The sequence below is a fragment of the Cyrtonyx montezumae genome, unplaced genomic scaffold (assembly GCF_038088225.1).
Source record: "Cyrtonyx montezumae isolate F1298 unplaced genomic scaffold, pur_monq_1.0 scaffold_13, whole genome shotgun sequence".
Classification (NCBI taxonomy): Eukaryota; Metazoa; Chordata; class Aves; order Galliformes; family Odontophoridae; genus Cyrtonyx; species Cyrtonyx montezumae.
In genome coordinates this window covers 23188707-23203538 of record NW_027071859.1, presented here as the reverse complement: position 1 = coordinate 23203538, position 14832 = coordinate 23188707, and the positions used below count along the sequence as shown (strand labels likewise).

The 14832-nt window shown below is 36.6% G+C and overlaps 1 protein-coding gene across 10 annotated transcripts in view; it reads left to right on the top strand.

Moving 5' to 3' along the window:
• Nucleotides 1-14832, top strand: part of DST (dystonin) — a 295256-nt gene that overhangs the window by 227614 nt on the left and 52810 nt on the right. For 8 of the 10 annotated variants that reach the window (XM_065730839.1, XM_065730843.1, XM_065730842.1 and 5 more), the window contains 8 exons: nucleotides 1791-1950; nucleotides 2206-2532; nucleotides 2699-2783; nucleotides 3855-4096; nucleotides 5208-5414; nucleotides 10141-10260; nucleotides 10432-10539; nucleotides 12294-12512. In XM_065730839.1, the coding sequence (XP_065586911.1) occupies nucleotides 1791-1950; nucleotides 2206-2532; nucleotides 2699-2783; nucleotides 3855-4096; nucleotides 5208-5414; nucleotides 10141-10260; nucleotides 10432-10539; nucleotides 12294-12512 (1468 nt within the window). The remainder of the gene's footprint in view (nucleotides 1-1790; nucleotides 1951-2205; nucleotides 2533-2698; nucleotides 2784-3854; nucleotides 4097-5207; nucleotides 5415-10140; nucleotides 10261-10431; nucleotides 10540-12293; nucleotides 12513-14832) is intronic. The other 2 variants (XM_065730844.1, XM_065730849.1) reach the window with 1 other exon arrangement.

Genomic DNA, 14832 nt, shown 5'->3' with positions numbered 1-14832 from the left:
GTGATGGATGGTCAAAAGCAGCACGTGGAACTCCCTAATGTAAAATATTTTAAGGAATATCATTCTTATTAATACATTACATTACTGTGTCTTGATGTTGATGTAATAGGTCCTCTGAAGTGGAGAGAAGTGACTTGAACGGAGCAAAAGCTTCCAACAGAATTATAGCCTAGGATGTAACAGTCTGCTAGAATTATCTGCATATATATATTCTGAGCATTTTATTCCTCTTAGTTCGTTAGTTTATTGATTTAAAAACTATATATTCTGTTTGCGTAGAATCAAGTGCAGATTTGAGACTTAACAAATAATAACAATGTTTCATTGGACCTTCAGAATCCTGACATGCTGCTACAAACAGGTGGCACTCCTTTTGCTGTCCGGTGTTATCCATGTAATGAGTTTCTACATCTTAGTAGCCCTTGTGCTCTCAGGTGCTGATGTACTTAGTCAAGTTGCTAAGCTGCATCAGTTCTCAAAAAAAAAGGGCCACTGTACATGAATTCTAGTAGTGCAGAAAACTCTATTACAGATTGCAGTTCAATTCAAGTTCCAATTTAAGACACAATTATGTATACACACACTTAGATACTATTTGAGTTGTCTGTGTATAGAAAATTAGGCAAGTTACGTAAAGTGTCTGAAGGCATCAGTGTTCAAAGGACTTTGCTGAATGTGAGTGTTCTGTGGGCGAGGATGTTAAAAAGGACACCCTTAGAGTAGGGAAAAGAGTATGCAGAAGTGACCTGAAAACAGATCTGTAATCGAGAACGAAGAAAACGTGGAAAGTTTAGGAAAATTATTTTAAGTGAGCAGTAAAACTTTACAGTGAAGAGCAAATGGATGGATTGGGATTTGAGCAATTAGAGTAACACGAAATTCAGCTGTGTTGTCTTCTACTCCTTCTGCTAGTCTCTCTGTAGTTCCTTGACTCTGAATCTGTTGTTATTTCATACCAATGATGCAATTATTCAATTGGTAGAGTAAAGCACTGATAGATCTCTTTTTTTTTTTTTTTTTTAAGTGTATTGGAGGAATCTGAGTCATGGGTGGAGTAAATGTTAATGTCATGTTTAATCTAATATTCTTTTCCCAATTTGGTGATAGTTAATTAAAAGTCAAATTGAAGCTTTTCCCAAGCTATCTATTAGTTGCAGGCTTGTCTCCATTTTTCTCTGCCAGACTCTAGAAACAAGAAGATCTGAAGGTCTGACCACGATTCTGAACACTAAGTACAGTATTTCTGTGAGCATTATATAGCTAACTGTGCCAGGTCTGTAGGGTCTCCCTAGTTTGTAAGCCTAGGGAGGCATGTATAAGCGTAGCATTTACCTGTACTAAGATTCCCTGCTCAAAGACAATACTGTGATTTTTTTCTTGTAAAAAAATATCTCTTAAAATCGTGCTCAGCAGTGGCTGTTGAGAGGACTTCCTGTAATCAAGAACTTTCTCTGAAATGTAATAATGTGAAACAGAAAGGTTTTAGATACTTCTTTTTAATTTTGGAGATCAAATCTTAGTGCTTTATTACCATTGTCTCATTAGTTTCAAAGAAGAGTGAAGTAAAGCTGCATATTTTTGTTCACATCATTGAACAAACCTTAGAAGATAACATACAGTGCTGAGGAGCCATGATCATACATTCTGGTTCAGAAAAGTCTTTGCCTAACACTTTAGGTGTAGTCACAGAATTGCAGGAGTTGGAAGGGACCTCAAGAGATCATCCCGTCCAACACCCCTGCTAAAGCAGGTAACCCTACAGTAGGATCTTTCTTTTGGGATGTTTATAGGAACCGTCAGTTGGAAAGCATCTCAGTGGTAGCGCAGCAGTTTCATGAAGCTCTGGAGCCACTGGTGGAGTGGCTGTCGGCCACAGAGAAGAGACTTGCAAATGCTGAACCCATTGGAACCCAGGCTTCCAAACTACAGCAGCAGATTTCTCAGCATAAAGTAAGATATGGACGACACATTTGCTCATGCCATTCTTTTTAAACTAATCTGCGAAGTACAGCATCATTGGGAAGGCTGTTTTGATGTACCTGTATTATATCATACTGATTTTATTTTTCTGTAATATGAGTTTTATTCATTTGTGTTGGCAGTGTGTTCTTTTTAGTTCAGTTTTTATTTAGTTCCACTTGCATTTCTTTTATGTTTCTCTGATTTTCTTTTCCATTGTTCTTCATTATTAAAAAAATTATTTAGGCCCTGGAAGATGATGTCCTAGCTCACAATAAGAGTTTGCTTCAGGCCATTAGCATTGGTCAGTCTCTAAAGACTATGAGCTCCAGGGAAGATAAAGATATGGTGCAGGAAAAGCTAGATACTTCTCAGGCCCGATACATTGAGATTCAAGAGAAGAGCAACAGCAGGTCTGAACTTCTACAGCAAGCGTACTGCAATGCTCAGATTTTTGGGGAAGAAGAAGTTGAGTTGATGAACTGGCTGAATGAAGTCCATGATAAACTGAGCAAGTTGTCAGTCCAAGATTGGAACACAGAATTGCTTGAGAAACAGCACTCTGAACTACTGGTATTTTGATTTCCGTTCATTTATTATTTATTTTTATATGATTTATAATCCATGTTTCATTTATTTTTCATTAATGTATTTTCTTTTGAATGGAAATATTCTTACTCCAAATGAAAATAGTGTTGTTTATTATGCCTGTGCTTACATAAATGGCATTTTCTCTTAGGAGCTTCAGGAGGAGATTCTTCTCAGAAAACAAAATGTTGATTTGGCTATACAAAATGGCTTAGAGCTTCTCAAACAAACAGCAGGTGAGAGCTTTTAGAGAATTACAGTTCACCAGGCTTATTATTTTTCTTGTAATGGTAAGTGCTGTGAGAAGTTTTAAGTCGAGTATGTAAATATTAGTCCATGCTTGCTGGTTAAAGCACTTGCAGTTATCTATTTTAATAAATGTATGAGATTAGGGTGGGTTATGTTTCAGGGCCAAATGTACTGTTAATATAAGTGAGCAAAAGTTAATTTATGCTTGTAGAGAATTTGTCCTCATTTTCTTACTATTTTTAGTGGAAAATTGTTTTAGTGAACCTACATTCCATTCCTAATAGCAAGTTATGGACATTACTCAGAGTGGAGGGCTGTTTGGCCGTGGACACAGTCAGTTCCCCAGAGACATTCACAGATGAACGAGATATTAGACTAACTTTTACTGCAAGAGAAAAACTTTGTCCATTGGAGCTCATGTTGTGGGAAAAGTTGTATTCAGTGTCTGTTCTGTAAATCAACATCTGTCCAGATTTTCCAGCATTTCTGAAGTTCTTGAACTCCTTAAGACACACATATGGTTGTAAGGGGAATCCTTTTTGTTCCAAATTTAAACGTTATGCATAATCTGTAATGAAATCTGAATATAAATTTCAAGAGATTGCTTTTATTTTATCCTATTGTTTTCAGTTGATAGTAACAAGAGTGTTCTGTTCAAAGAATATTACTGTACTAGAAAATGTAGTTAGTATTTTTACTTTTTTTTTTTAGTATTTTCAGTAATTTCTGTTATTTTTTATAATTTTTAAGAACTATTGTGAATGTAAAGATGGATTTTAGAACACTCGTCTTAAATGTCACTTTCTGATAGTTTAGTAAAACAGTAAAAAAGACAGAAGATCAGATCCTAAATTGAGGTAAACTTGATAGCTTTGTAGACATAGTGAAGGTAGAATAATTTACAGGAGGTAAGGACTTGTCCCATCTTCTTGTTTGGATTGTTTTCTAAATTAAATACTGAGATTGCTGTGTTAGGTAAGGGCTGATGTTTAAGAATTTTTTGGTCTTGTTTTTAAGGAATTGTGTTTACAGGAAATAACATTCTTCTGGTATTTTAGGTGATGAAGTTATAATAATTCAAGATAAACTGGAAGGCATTAAAGTGAGATACAAAGACATTACAAAATTGAGTTCTGATGTGTCCAAGACCTTAGAACAGGCACTACAGCTTGCAGGTCAGCTGCACTCAACCCATGAGAAGCTCTGCAAATGGCTTGACAAAGTGGAAATGGAATTACTGTCATATGAAACTGAGATACCAAAGGGCGAAGAATTAAGCCAAGCACAAGAAAGACAAAAAGTAGGTTTTAGAATCTGTGCATTATTTATTGCTGTATAGGTTTTTTTTTTTGTTAACTTTCTGTTTGGCAGAAAATTGTTTTGTAAATAGATAATTTGGTATTAGATCATCTGACTACATGTAGCAGTAGTTAAGAATCATGCTCTCTTTCCAGAGTCATCTGTTATAGTCACTTAGAAAATTGGGCTGAGGTTTATTTTTAGCTCAGAAGTACAACATTTCTTTTTTGTTCAACCAGCTACCTTACCCTGGGAAAACTCTAAAGTTGTCAAACAAAGTTATTTTGGTTCTTTAGTTATGATATGGATAATATCCTGTAAAGTATAAAACAGGCAGCATTGAAAATACATTGCTAATCTTGTTTACCGAAAAATACTTATTTAAAGAAAAAAAAGGCAAACCGAATGGAGATGGCAGTGTTTATTGTGGAAAAAAAAAAGAAAAAAATACATTTCCTTCAAATTATATACATATATATATACATATACATATACACACACACTATATTCATACATATTAACATTTGATATATTAAAGATATATACATTAAAATATAAAATCATATAGATGTTAATAAATATCTAAATATTTAATTATTTGTTTGTAGATGTAGATATAGATACAGAAAAATGAATCAGCAGTGGGGCTGCTTCTACCAAAAAAGCTTTGAAAGATCGTGTGATAATTTGACAGGAATATAATCCAGTTATTGCTCATTTCTGGAATAATTTGAATCCATTTCATGCTTTGCTGGTGATTTAGTTCCTGCAACCACTATGTGCTAGTTTTTTTTTTTTTATTTGGTCAGTTCATGAGGTGCTCAAAACCCAAAATTTCTGAGAACCTCAAATTTATCATATTGACTGGAGAAATGTTTTTTGGTATATATTTTGTAGAAAACTTAGACTTACCCACTTTCTGTCAAACAACTGATATTTATCAAAAAGGTATTGCAGCTGTGCTGCAAATAATTGTGTTCATTTATCCCTTTGGTGTGCTTGGAAAACATTTCAGTTCTTGACTCAGTAGTTGGGAGAATACAAAACATATGTAATCTGCGTGTGTGTTCAGCTCATATACTGGCACATTTACTTTAAATGACCTTTTTCAGGAGTTGAAAAAAGAAGCAAAAGACAACAAAGCCTTACTGGACACTCTGAATGAAGTTGGCAGTGCCTTCCTGGAACTGGTGCCATGGAGGGCCAGAGAGGGGCTTGACAAGATGATATCAGAGGACAATGAACGATACAGATTAGTGAGTGACACAATCTCTCAGAAGGTGGATGAGATTGATGCTGCCATCCTGAGATCCCAGCAGGTACTGAAAACTGGTTTTAGGGCTATAGTAAATGGCCTCTGGCAGTGTGTACTTGAGTAGATGTCCTTTAATAGTGCTGCCAAGCATTTCTTGTGCTTGGGCAGCAAAAGACCTGTTTGAATGGGTGTGACTTAACTGTAAAGATATGCATGCCAAAAGGTATGCTGTTGTAATCATATGCCTTTCTGTTGACAAAAGCTTTAGTCTTGTAGCTAATAGTACTGTAACTATCCCGTGGCTCCTTAAGTGGGAGTTTTCTTGAGTAAGAACTGAATTGCCCTTGTCTTTCACAGATCACATTAAGTAAAATATGGCCCAGTTCCCCAGCCAGTGTTCCTGGATGTGGCATTGAAGTCACTAATGTTGCCATATCTTCCAGCATCGGTTGATTTTCTAGCTTCACTGTTTTTTTGACAATTAAAAGCTGGACCATATTATCCAAACTGTACTGGAGAATTTAAATAACAGTTGCTTTTACTTATATCAACAATGTGTTTCTTCTTGGGATACAAAACCTAAATTACTAAGTATGTGAAGGGTTCAAAACACATGCAGATGTATGTATATGGGTACACTTTGAAAACTGACACTCCAACTTTGTTACGAAATGATCCCATGTTAAGCTCCACTTTTGTAAAAGCATCATGGAGACACAATCTTCCAGTGTCTGCCTACAGTTCAGGCATAAAAATATTAGTAGAGGTTTTTCTTTCTGCCAGTAGTTCCCGTAAATAGTTATAATGGGACAAGGAGAAAGTGTATGTGATGATTTCAAAGTTGGAAGCCAGCTGGAAGGGTGACTCAGCTCTCCTTATTAGTGAGGTTAAAAATAACTTAATGTTTAACTTTTTAAGGGGTTTGCTATGAGTATTATTGTGTCTCCTTAAAACAAATCCTCAGCAACAAAGGGTGATATTTTTATTAGTGATAAGAGGAAAAAAGGAAAGCAAGCAAGAATGTCAGGAGGCCTCTGTGGATCAGCAAGGAGCTCCTGGACTTAATTTAAGTGTAAGAAGTAAGTCTATAGGGAATGTAAGCAAGAACTGGTTGCCTGGGAGGACTTCAGAGAAGTTGTCTGAGCAGCTAGGGATCATGTTAGGAAGTGTAAAACCTAGACAGAATTAAATCTAGCCAGGGTCGTAAAAGGGAACAGGAAGAGATTTTGGAGGTATATCAGTGATAGAAGAAAGGCCAGGGAATATGTGGCCTCTCTCCAGAAGGAAACTGAAGTCCTGGTCACGTGGGATACAGAAAAAAACTGAGATGCTCAATGAATTCTTTGCCTCAGTCTTTACCAGTAAGTGCTCTAGCCATACTGCCCAAGCAGAGGTAAGAATTTGGAGAAGGAAATCTGCTGGCTGTAAGTGAAAATCAGGTTCAAGAACTTCTAAAGAACCTGTAGGTGCATAAATCCATGGGACCTGATGAGATACATCCACGGGTTCTGAGGGAACTGGCAGATGAGGTTGCCAAGCCTCTGTCTATCATATTTGAAAGACCATGTCAGTTTGGTGAAGCTCCCACTGATTGGAAAAGGGAAAACATAATCCCTATTTTTAAGATGTGGAAAAAAAAAGTTTCAGGGAACTACAGGCCAGTCAGACTCACCTCTGTGTCTAGCATGATCATGGAGCAGATCCTCCTGAAGACCCTTCTAGGGCATGAGTAAAATAAAGATGAGGTGATTAGTGGTAACCAGCGTGGCTTCACCAAGAGCGAGTCATGCTTGATGAGCTTGGTGGCCTTTTATGATGGAGTTACAGTGTCAGTGGATAAAGGAAGAGCAACTGGCGTCATCCACCTGGACTTGTACAAAGTGTTTGCCACTGTCCTGGATGGCCTGCTCACCAAATTGGACAAAAAGAGGATTTGATGGACAGACAACTCGCTGGATAAAGAACTGAATGGTTGTCACAGTCCGAGAGTTGTGGTCAGTGGCTCAGTGTCCAAGTGGAAACCGGTGATGTGTGGCATTCTTCAGTGGTCAGTGCTGGTACCGGTGTTACTTAACATATTTGTAGACTTAGATTTATAGAATTCTAATAGATTCTATGAAACAGATGAGAGTTTGCTCTCTTTCAAGTTTATGAATTACGTTTCATCACCTAACACCAGTTCAGCACATTCAAGTCCAGGCCTGAAGGATCCTGAGGTGCAGCTTCACTGCCTAACCTTGAAAGGACATACTGCACTCTAATCCTGAATACCCCTAACTGTCACTTGAGCCCACCACTGTATACTCCTATACACTATATCCCATGATTAAGGGGCTTAAAATGCTTCCAGTGTAAGGATAAGCTCCTTTCCATTCAGCTCAAAGATTGACTGTGCATAATGAAAAAATATTTTTGGAGAAGTTAATGCTTTGTAAGCTTACCCTGTAGAAACTTGTTCAAGTGACTGTTCTATTAAAAAGTTTTGGTTGGAGGACAAAGCCACCAAGAATGTGAGAGTTCAGTGGAAGTAGCATGATTTTTATGATAAACGTTACTGGACCGAGGTGACAAATGCATTAAGCTATAGGAATTGTTGAGTATGTAGTTTCATCCTGTTAATGAGCTTAATGTAATGTGAATGCTCCCAAATGGATAGAAACATATGAGAGATTCTACTGCATGCGTTCTCATTTATTGGTTCTGAAGGTATTGGTCTCGGTATCTTCCCCTACTGCAAAAAAGCACTATACAGAAAGAGAAGGTCATACTCTGTAGTTGCCTTCCTTGTTCTTTGCTCCAAAGCAGTCACAGGGTGCTTCATAAAGCATTCACAGGGAAAATCACATTGTCATCATATTCACAAGTCAGTCCTTCTTGGTTAGAAGAAGTACCACAATGAACTGTGGTTGATTAAACCAGGTAGGAATAAGACAGATTATTATTTTTTTATAGTGACTCGAGAGATGTTCAGGGGTGAAAAATAATTCTGCTATGCACTATTGAAGAAAAAAATCTTTGAATTTTGGTTGCAGAGGGTGATTTCTACTTCATGTTCCACGATGTTATATGTGCATGTCATAAATTACAAATCCTACATCCTTAGTAAAATGAGGCTTAGAGTGCCAGACTTGCTCAGCACTGTGGAACCTAGACATTTTCAGTGCCATGCCTTGATTTTATTACTTCCACTAAATGTTTGCTCAGTATTAGTGACATACCCATGGACATTTGGTATCAGGAAATCACACAGTGGTTGTACCCTTGACACATTTGACATCGTGTTCATTTCCTTTACTTGGGTCATGATTAGATGGGCTTTATACACTATATATATATATATATATATATATATAGTGTGTGTGTGCATATATATATATATTTATATACACACACTACACTGGGATCTGTATACCATTGGCACATTCTCTACGTGCTAATGTTTAGAGTACTGATGGTTTCAGAACATACCTTACCTTTAGGAAGTTACACTATTTAGGGCACATCATACTTTCTTCTACTTTATATGAAAAATGACATGGTGAAAAAGAGTATTTCAGCTGTCTTTCATGTAACAAATGAATAAGGCTTAAAAAGATTGACTCATGAAGAATGAAATTGCAGAAACACTTGCTTTTTTTTTTTTTGTGAGACTCATAATTAACCACTAGGACAAGAGTGTTTTAGTTGCCAAAGCAAACTTCAGCTAAGTTCCAGGAGCAACACTGTCATAGTTCTACAGCCACAAGTACACTGGCCATCAGATTTAAAAGAGAAGAAGGACGAGTGTGGTCAGAAAAACTTTTGAAGGAAGTGTGGTAGTCAACAACAGAAGTAACAGGTTCTGACCTAAAATGTGCTGATAGACCTTCAGAGCCATATTAATGTTTGAGTAATTGCAGGGAGGATCAAACCTTTAGAAAAAAATAGTTGTTTCAATGGCTAGTGCTTTGTGGATCTGATAGTACTGCAAATTATTTCACTATGGCTTAAGCTCAGTATTACAAAATGGATGCGCTAAGGTGCATGTTTGGAAACTTGAGCAGAAGAGATAAAAAATGATGTATTATCTAAAAATATACTTTTCAGCAGAATTGGATCCCCAGGTGATTCTTTGCAGGATCTCTTGTTTTTACAAGTTAGTAAGAGACCCTCAAAATACTCTAATTACCTTAGTGCTTTAAGATAATTTTTGAAGCACTGAATGTCAACTAACAGTAGTTAGAAGTTACTCTTTTACTGAAAGGACTGGCTGCCCAGACACCTCAGAGTATTTGGTTTTAAATTAAGTCCTATCTTCTCTGAATTTAGTGGGGGTTTTTTTGTTTTCTTCCCACTGACTTACTTGTATTGTAATTGCTTCACCTTTATCATTTAATATCAAAGCGTCTTTTAAGATGAAAAAGATAGCATCAGACAGCTATTTCTTAGGATAATTCCAACAGTAGCAGTAATAATAAATTTGGAGGTGGAAAAGGCATGTGGAAGTTGAGTAAAATGAAAATAAACCTTCTAATTAAAATTCTGAAATGGTAACACTTTTAATTATGTCTGCTTTGGAAAAATATACTTCTGTTGCTTTGTTATGTTTATGAATTAAGCTGATTTTATTCCAATTCCTCAGAGCCATCTGGGGCTTTGTGTTTCATTTATATAAAAGCCTCATATAGAAAGGGAACCACTATTTTTCTATTAATATAGAAGTGTGCTTTTTATCTTCTGTAAAATTTGTGAAGTCATTCTAACTTCATGTCTATAGAATCATTGAACTTACTCATGTCTCCCTCATTTAGTTTGATCAAGCAGCTGATGCTGAACTCGCCTGGATTGCAGAAACAGAAAAGAAGCTGATGTCTCTCGGTGGTATTAGGCTTGAGAAAGACCAGACCACAGCTCAGCTGCAAGTTCAAAAGGTAAAAGAAATGCATCTCCAACTGTCATGTTAATTATTGGCCAGCACGCTCTCCATCTAGAAAATGTACTAGCGTGATTTAATTTTCAGTCCATCATAATGCACTTCAAGAATAGTTTTTGCTCCGTGTACTTTATTTTATGTTGCTGACCAGCTCTTACTGTGTTTCAAGGCTTTTACCATGGAGATTATGAGGCACAAAGATGCTATAGATGAACTTGTTAAGTCTGGGGATAAGATTATGAACACGTGCACTGAAGAAGAGAAGCAGACCATAAAGGTAAATTTCCATAAATTTGCAGCTGCAGTGCTGGATAGGGAGACCATAGATTGTGGGACGATTTTTATGGTGTATGCTTAAAAACATTAATGAAGAAGCATTAATTACAGCCACTTTTAGTCTGAAGTTTATAATACTAGAGAAGAAATGCTTCGGGATGTTCAAAGACAAAGCACTGTGTACTTCATTATCTGATACTAATTTGGAGCCTTATTTGTCATCTTCTGTGGTAAATAGTATTTTAGCCAGTGAAATGGTTGAGTGAATAGGTACTAGTCATTTGGGGTGATGCTGTTTATCTTCCTCTGTTCTCCAGGGTCTGTGAAGCTCTGGCTGGGTGTGTGTATTTTTGTGCCTCATTCAGTTGCTGGCACCTCAGTGTATGTCTTTATCTTCATTTATGCCAATTTCAGTGGGGTAATTGTTTGCCAGGAATGTTCCATCCTGTTGACTAACACAGCCCATGGAAGGCATTCTTATGCATTTGTTTATGCGCACACACACAGCCTGAGGTTGAGGGCTGAGGTAATAAACATACATATGTGTGTTTGTATATATATGTATACAAGAGAGATCTTTCCTACTGGCATTTTAGAAAGGACTTTTTTTTTTTACTAAGGTACGGATGTGGTCTGTGATTTTGGTCCTTCCAGTGATCAACAGTAATTCCCTAATTGTACTCTGTGGCAGAATCTCTGAATAAATGTCATTTGCTCTTAAGTGAATTTTGTTCAGTCTATTAAAATATGGCCTAAAGGGAGAGCAATTGTAGATGATCCTCTATTAGATATATATTTTAGTAAGAAATACAGTGTATCTGTATGTTAGGCTATGTTTTGTCCTTTGGATAGCATCCCTGTGCTTAATTCACATGCAGGCCATAACAAATGAAACAATACCTTGTTCTGACAGAAAAGATTTTGTACTCCACATTCAATGCCTTATTTATATGTTTAGTTTTTGTAAGGCTAGCATTTTTGTGCATTGTTGCGTGCATTATTTCATAAAAATGACAAGATGGACAGTCTTCCACAGAAAAATTATATAGTCAATTGATACTTCTTCTATTGTCATATGCCCAAACAGGGTAGAGGGGTGATGCTTAAACCTTTAAGTTCTATCATATTATTAATGGTAACATGTCCTCATTACTTAATATTTGCTAACATGAAAAATAGCATTACATGCTTTCTGTAGAAAGTTTGTTATCTAGAAGCATATACCCTATTCTTTGGCAGATTTATAAAAAAAAAAATTGTTCACTGTTCATGATGCTTTGATTTAGAAACTCTTTGAAAAACTTAGCTTCTGCCAAGTGTTGCTGAAGATGAGGGCCTCAGTAAAAAAAGTGGGGCTGAGATAGGCAGAACAATCATTTACAGCTTAAATGAAAGTCCTAGGAAGAAAATGTTGGAATCATAGAATCACAGAATCACCAAGGTTGGAAAAGACCTAAAAGATCATCCAGTCCAACCGTTCACCTATCACCAATAGCTCCCACTAAACCACATCCCTCAACACAACATCCAAACGTTTGTGTTTTAATTACTTTGAATGTGCCCTGCCAAATTCAGATCTCCCACAGCATTCATTCTTTCCTCTTTAAATACTCTGGTACTATAGATCTACTATCAAAACTAAGATTTGGTTCTCTGTGGTTTGGTGCTATTAATTAGCAAAGACTGTTTAGGGATTAGGACAACAAATATGTGAAAAGACATACATTGCTATTTTTTGTTAACATTATTTTACAGAAAAAACTGAAAAGCCTGTTACAGAAATATGATACAGTCTGTCAAATGAACTCAGAGAGAAACCTGCAGCTGGAACGGGCTCAGTCCCTAGTTAACCAGTTCTGGGAGACTTATGAAGAGCTTTGGCCATGGTTAACTGAAACAGAAATGATCATCTCTCAGCTTCCTGCACCGGCCCTTGAGTATGAAACTTTAAAGCAGCAGCAAGAAGAGCATCGGGTAAGAATTTTGCTGTTTAAAAAAAAAAACAAAAAAAAAACAATAAAACCAACAAAGTGTCAAAAGCTAACTGGTATTGTGCTTGGAACTGTGAAGTACTCCACTGAATGCTTATTACTCAGTTAGACTTCTGTAGAAAAAGGTTATTTGAAATAATAACAGAAAATATATTTGAAGTCATGCCTCTACTGTTTTCCAGACTGCATGCATAGAAGATTATCTGGGGAAAGCAGCAAGCACTGTATAAGTGTAAAAGAGGGCTAAAGGGGAAAGAATTGCCATTAAGTGACAGATAACGTACATAAGAAATTAGTAGCTTAGAAGTGCATTTAAAAGTACACATAAATATGACAGTATTAGAACAAACCAAGTCCATAAATAGAAAGAACAGAGATTGGATTCTAGAGTAAGAACCAAGAAAGAGTAATATGAGACAGCAGAAAGAGCAAGAGTACCTGCTGTCAGCATGCAGAAACTGAAATGTGGTCTACGTATGCAATGTGTATTAATATGCATGTGCATTAACATTATGTGTATGAAAAAAATGTGTTTGTTTTGTTGACATTTTGTTGACATCAGCTAAACTTTGTTGAACCAGGAACTAAACTTTGCTAAACCATGAAGACTGACAATTCAGGATCCAAGAATTCTGTGGTTTGATTTCAGCCAATCCCTTGACCGTTTCTCTTATAAAATATATTTGTTATGTAATAATAAAAATAAATAATTGTTTCCCATAACAACACAAAACAGAGAGGGAACTTTACTATAGGCTGGCCTCCATGTGGTAGAAGAATGAATTGGGACAAAAATTATTATGCTTCAAAGATGGCAACTAGTTTTACATGGAATCAGATTTTAAAACATGTGGGTTTTAGCACATGCAGAGCCCATATTGCTACTGGAGACACCTGGCTCTTCCTACTGAGCACAAAGTAGTTAGGTTTTTTAGTTTCAGTTGCCTCAGTTAAGTGAGTCATGTTAATAGGATGAATCCTGGCTTCAAAATCCTGTTTACTGTGAGAAGATGTGCCACTTGATAACACTGGTAAACACTGGGTTCATTCATTTGTCTTCCTACTATGTCCATAAAGAGCAAACATGCTCGATTAAGACTTAAGTATATCACATGAGCTTTACAAACTATCTTGATTAGTCACCCTGAACCAAATCATGCTTGCTTTACTTACAGGTTTGTTTCCCCATCTACTTTAATCATTCTGCTTGCTTGAAAGGCCCTTCATCTGAACTTGTATTTTTGCATTTTCCCTGGGCTATGCCATTAGCTGAGATTTGTTTAAGTAGAAAATTAATGTCTGGCAATTTTAACACGTAATCTGATCTGGAATACTGATTTACTGGAATTGTTTACCCAGTCATGGCAAAGACCAGATCATTTGTGCTTCTGTTATAAAAAGGAGAAAGGAGTTGAGTATGAATAAAGCTTTCTGTATTCCCTTATATTTCTTATATATTCACTTATGTTTATATTAACATGCAGTTAATTTACTTTGAATTCAGCTTTTGGCAGAGTTGGAGTACCGGCATGATAAAGTTTATACCAATGTGTGCGTACTCTTTCCCATTGTGTCAAGTTATCTATTTGTAGAAAAAAATAAAATACATGAAATGATTTTCTAAATACTTTCAAGCTACTCTTAGTTTAACTTTTTCCTCTTCTGTGCTAATCAGTATTTTTTTATTGATGAAAGTTATACAAGTAGAATTACATTCTCAATAGGTAGCTAGTCATTGCTTTTTTGTTGTTGTTGCTTTTTAATTTTCCTCGCTGTTTCTTCATTAAGGAACAGTGGATAATCATGGTCAACCCCTTCTCTTCTGGGAAGGAGCACGTAAGCAAGCCAGTGTCAGGATTTCTTTTTAAGGGAAGGACCTCAGTTGAAGAGGATTTATTTACACTGAGGCTGATATAAACCCTTTTCTGTGTCTTCATTTGTTTAAACAATCCCTGAACAAGGAGGAACAGAGCATGTGCTTGCTCTAGCCTGTCATTCCTGCACAGTGACTATAGGCTAGAAATGCATGGAGCTCACAGCACCAAGAGGGACAGTGTCTCACTAGACAGTGGGATTTTTCTGAAAAGGAAGGGAAGAGCAGAGACAATAAATGAAACTTCAGGGAATGATTAGGTTCCCCCCCCTCCCCCCCAAAAAAAATCTCCTCCTTTTGTCAGACCTATGGGTGCAAGTAAACAAAAACAAAATACTTAGGTGAATTGGAAGACGGAATCCCATTACTTTTTGGCCTTTTGCAGTTTTCTGTGGTTTTGGGGGTGGGTGTTGAGAGGGAGTAGATGGCT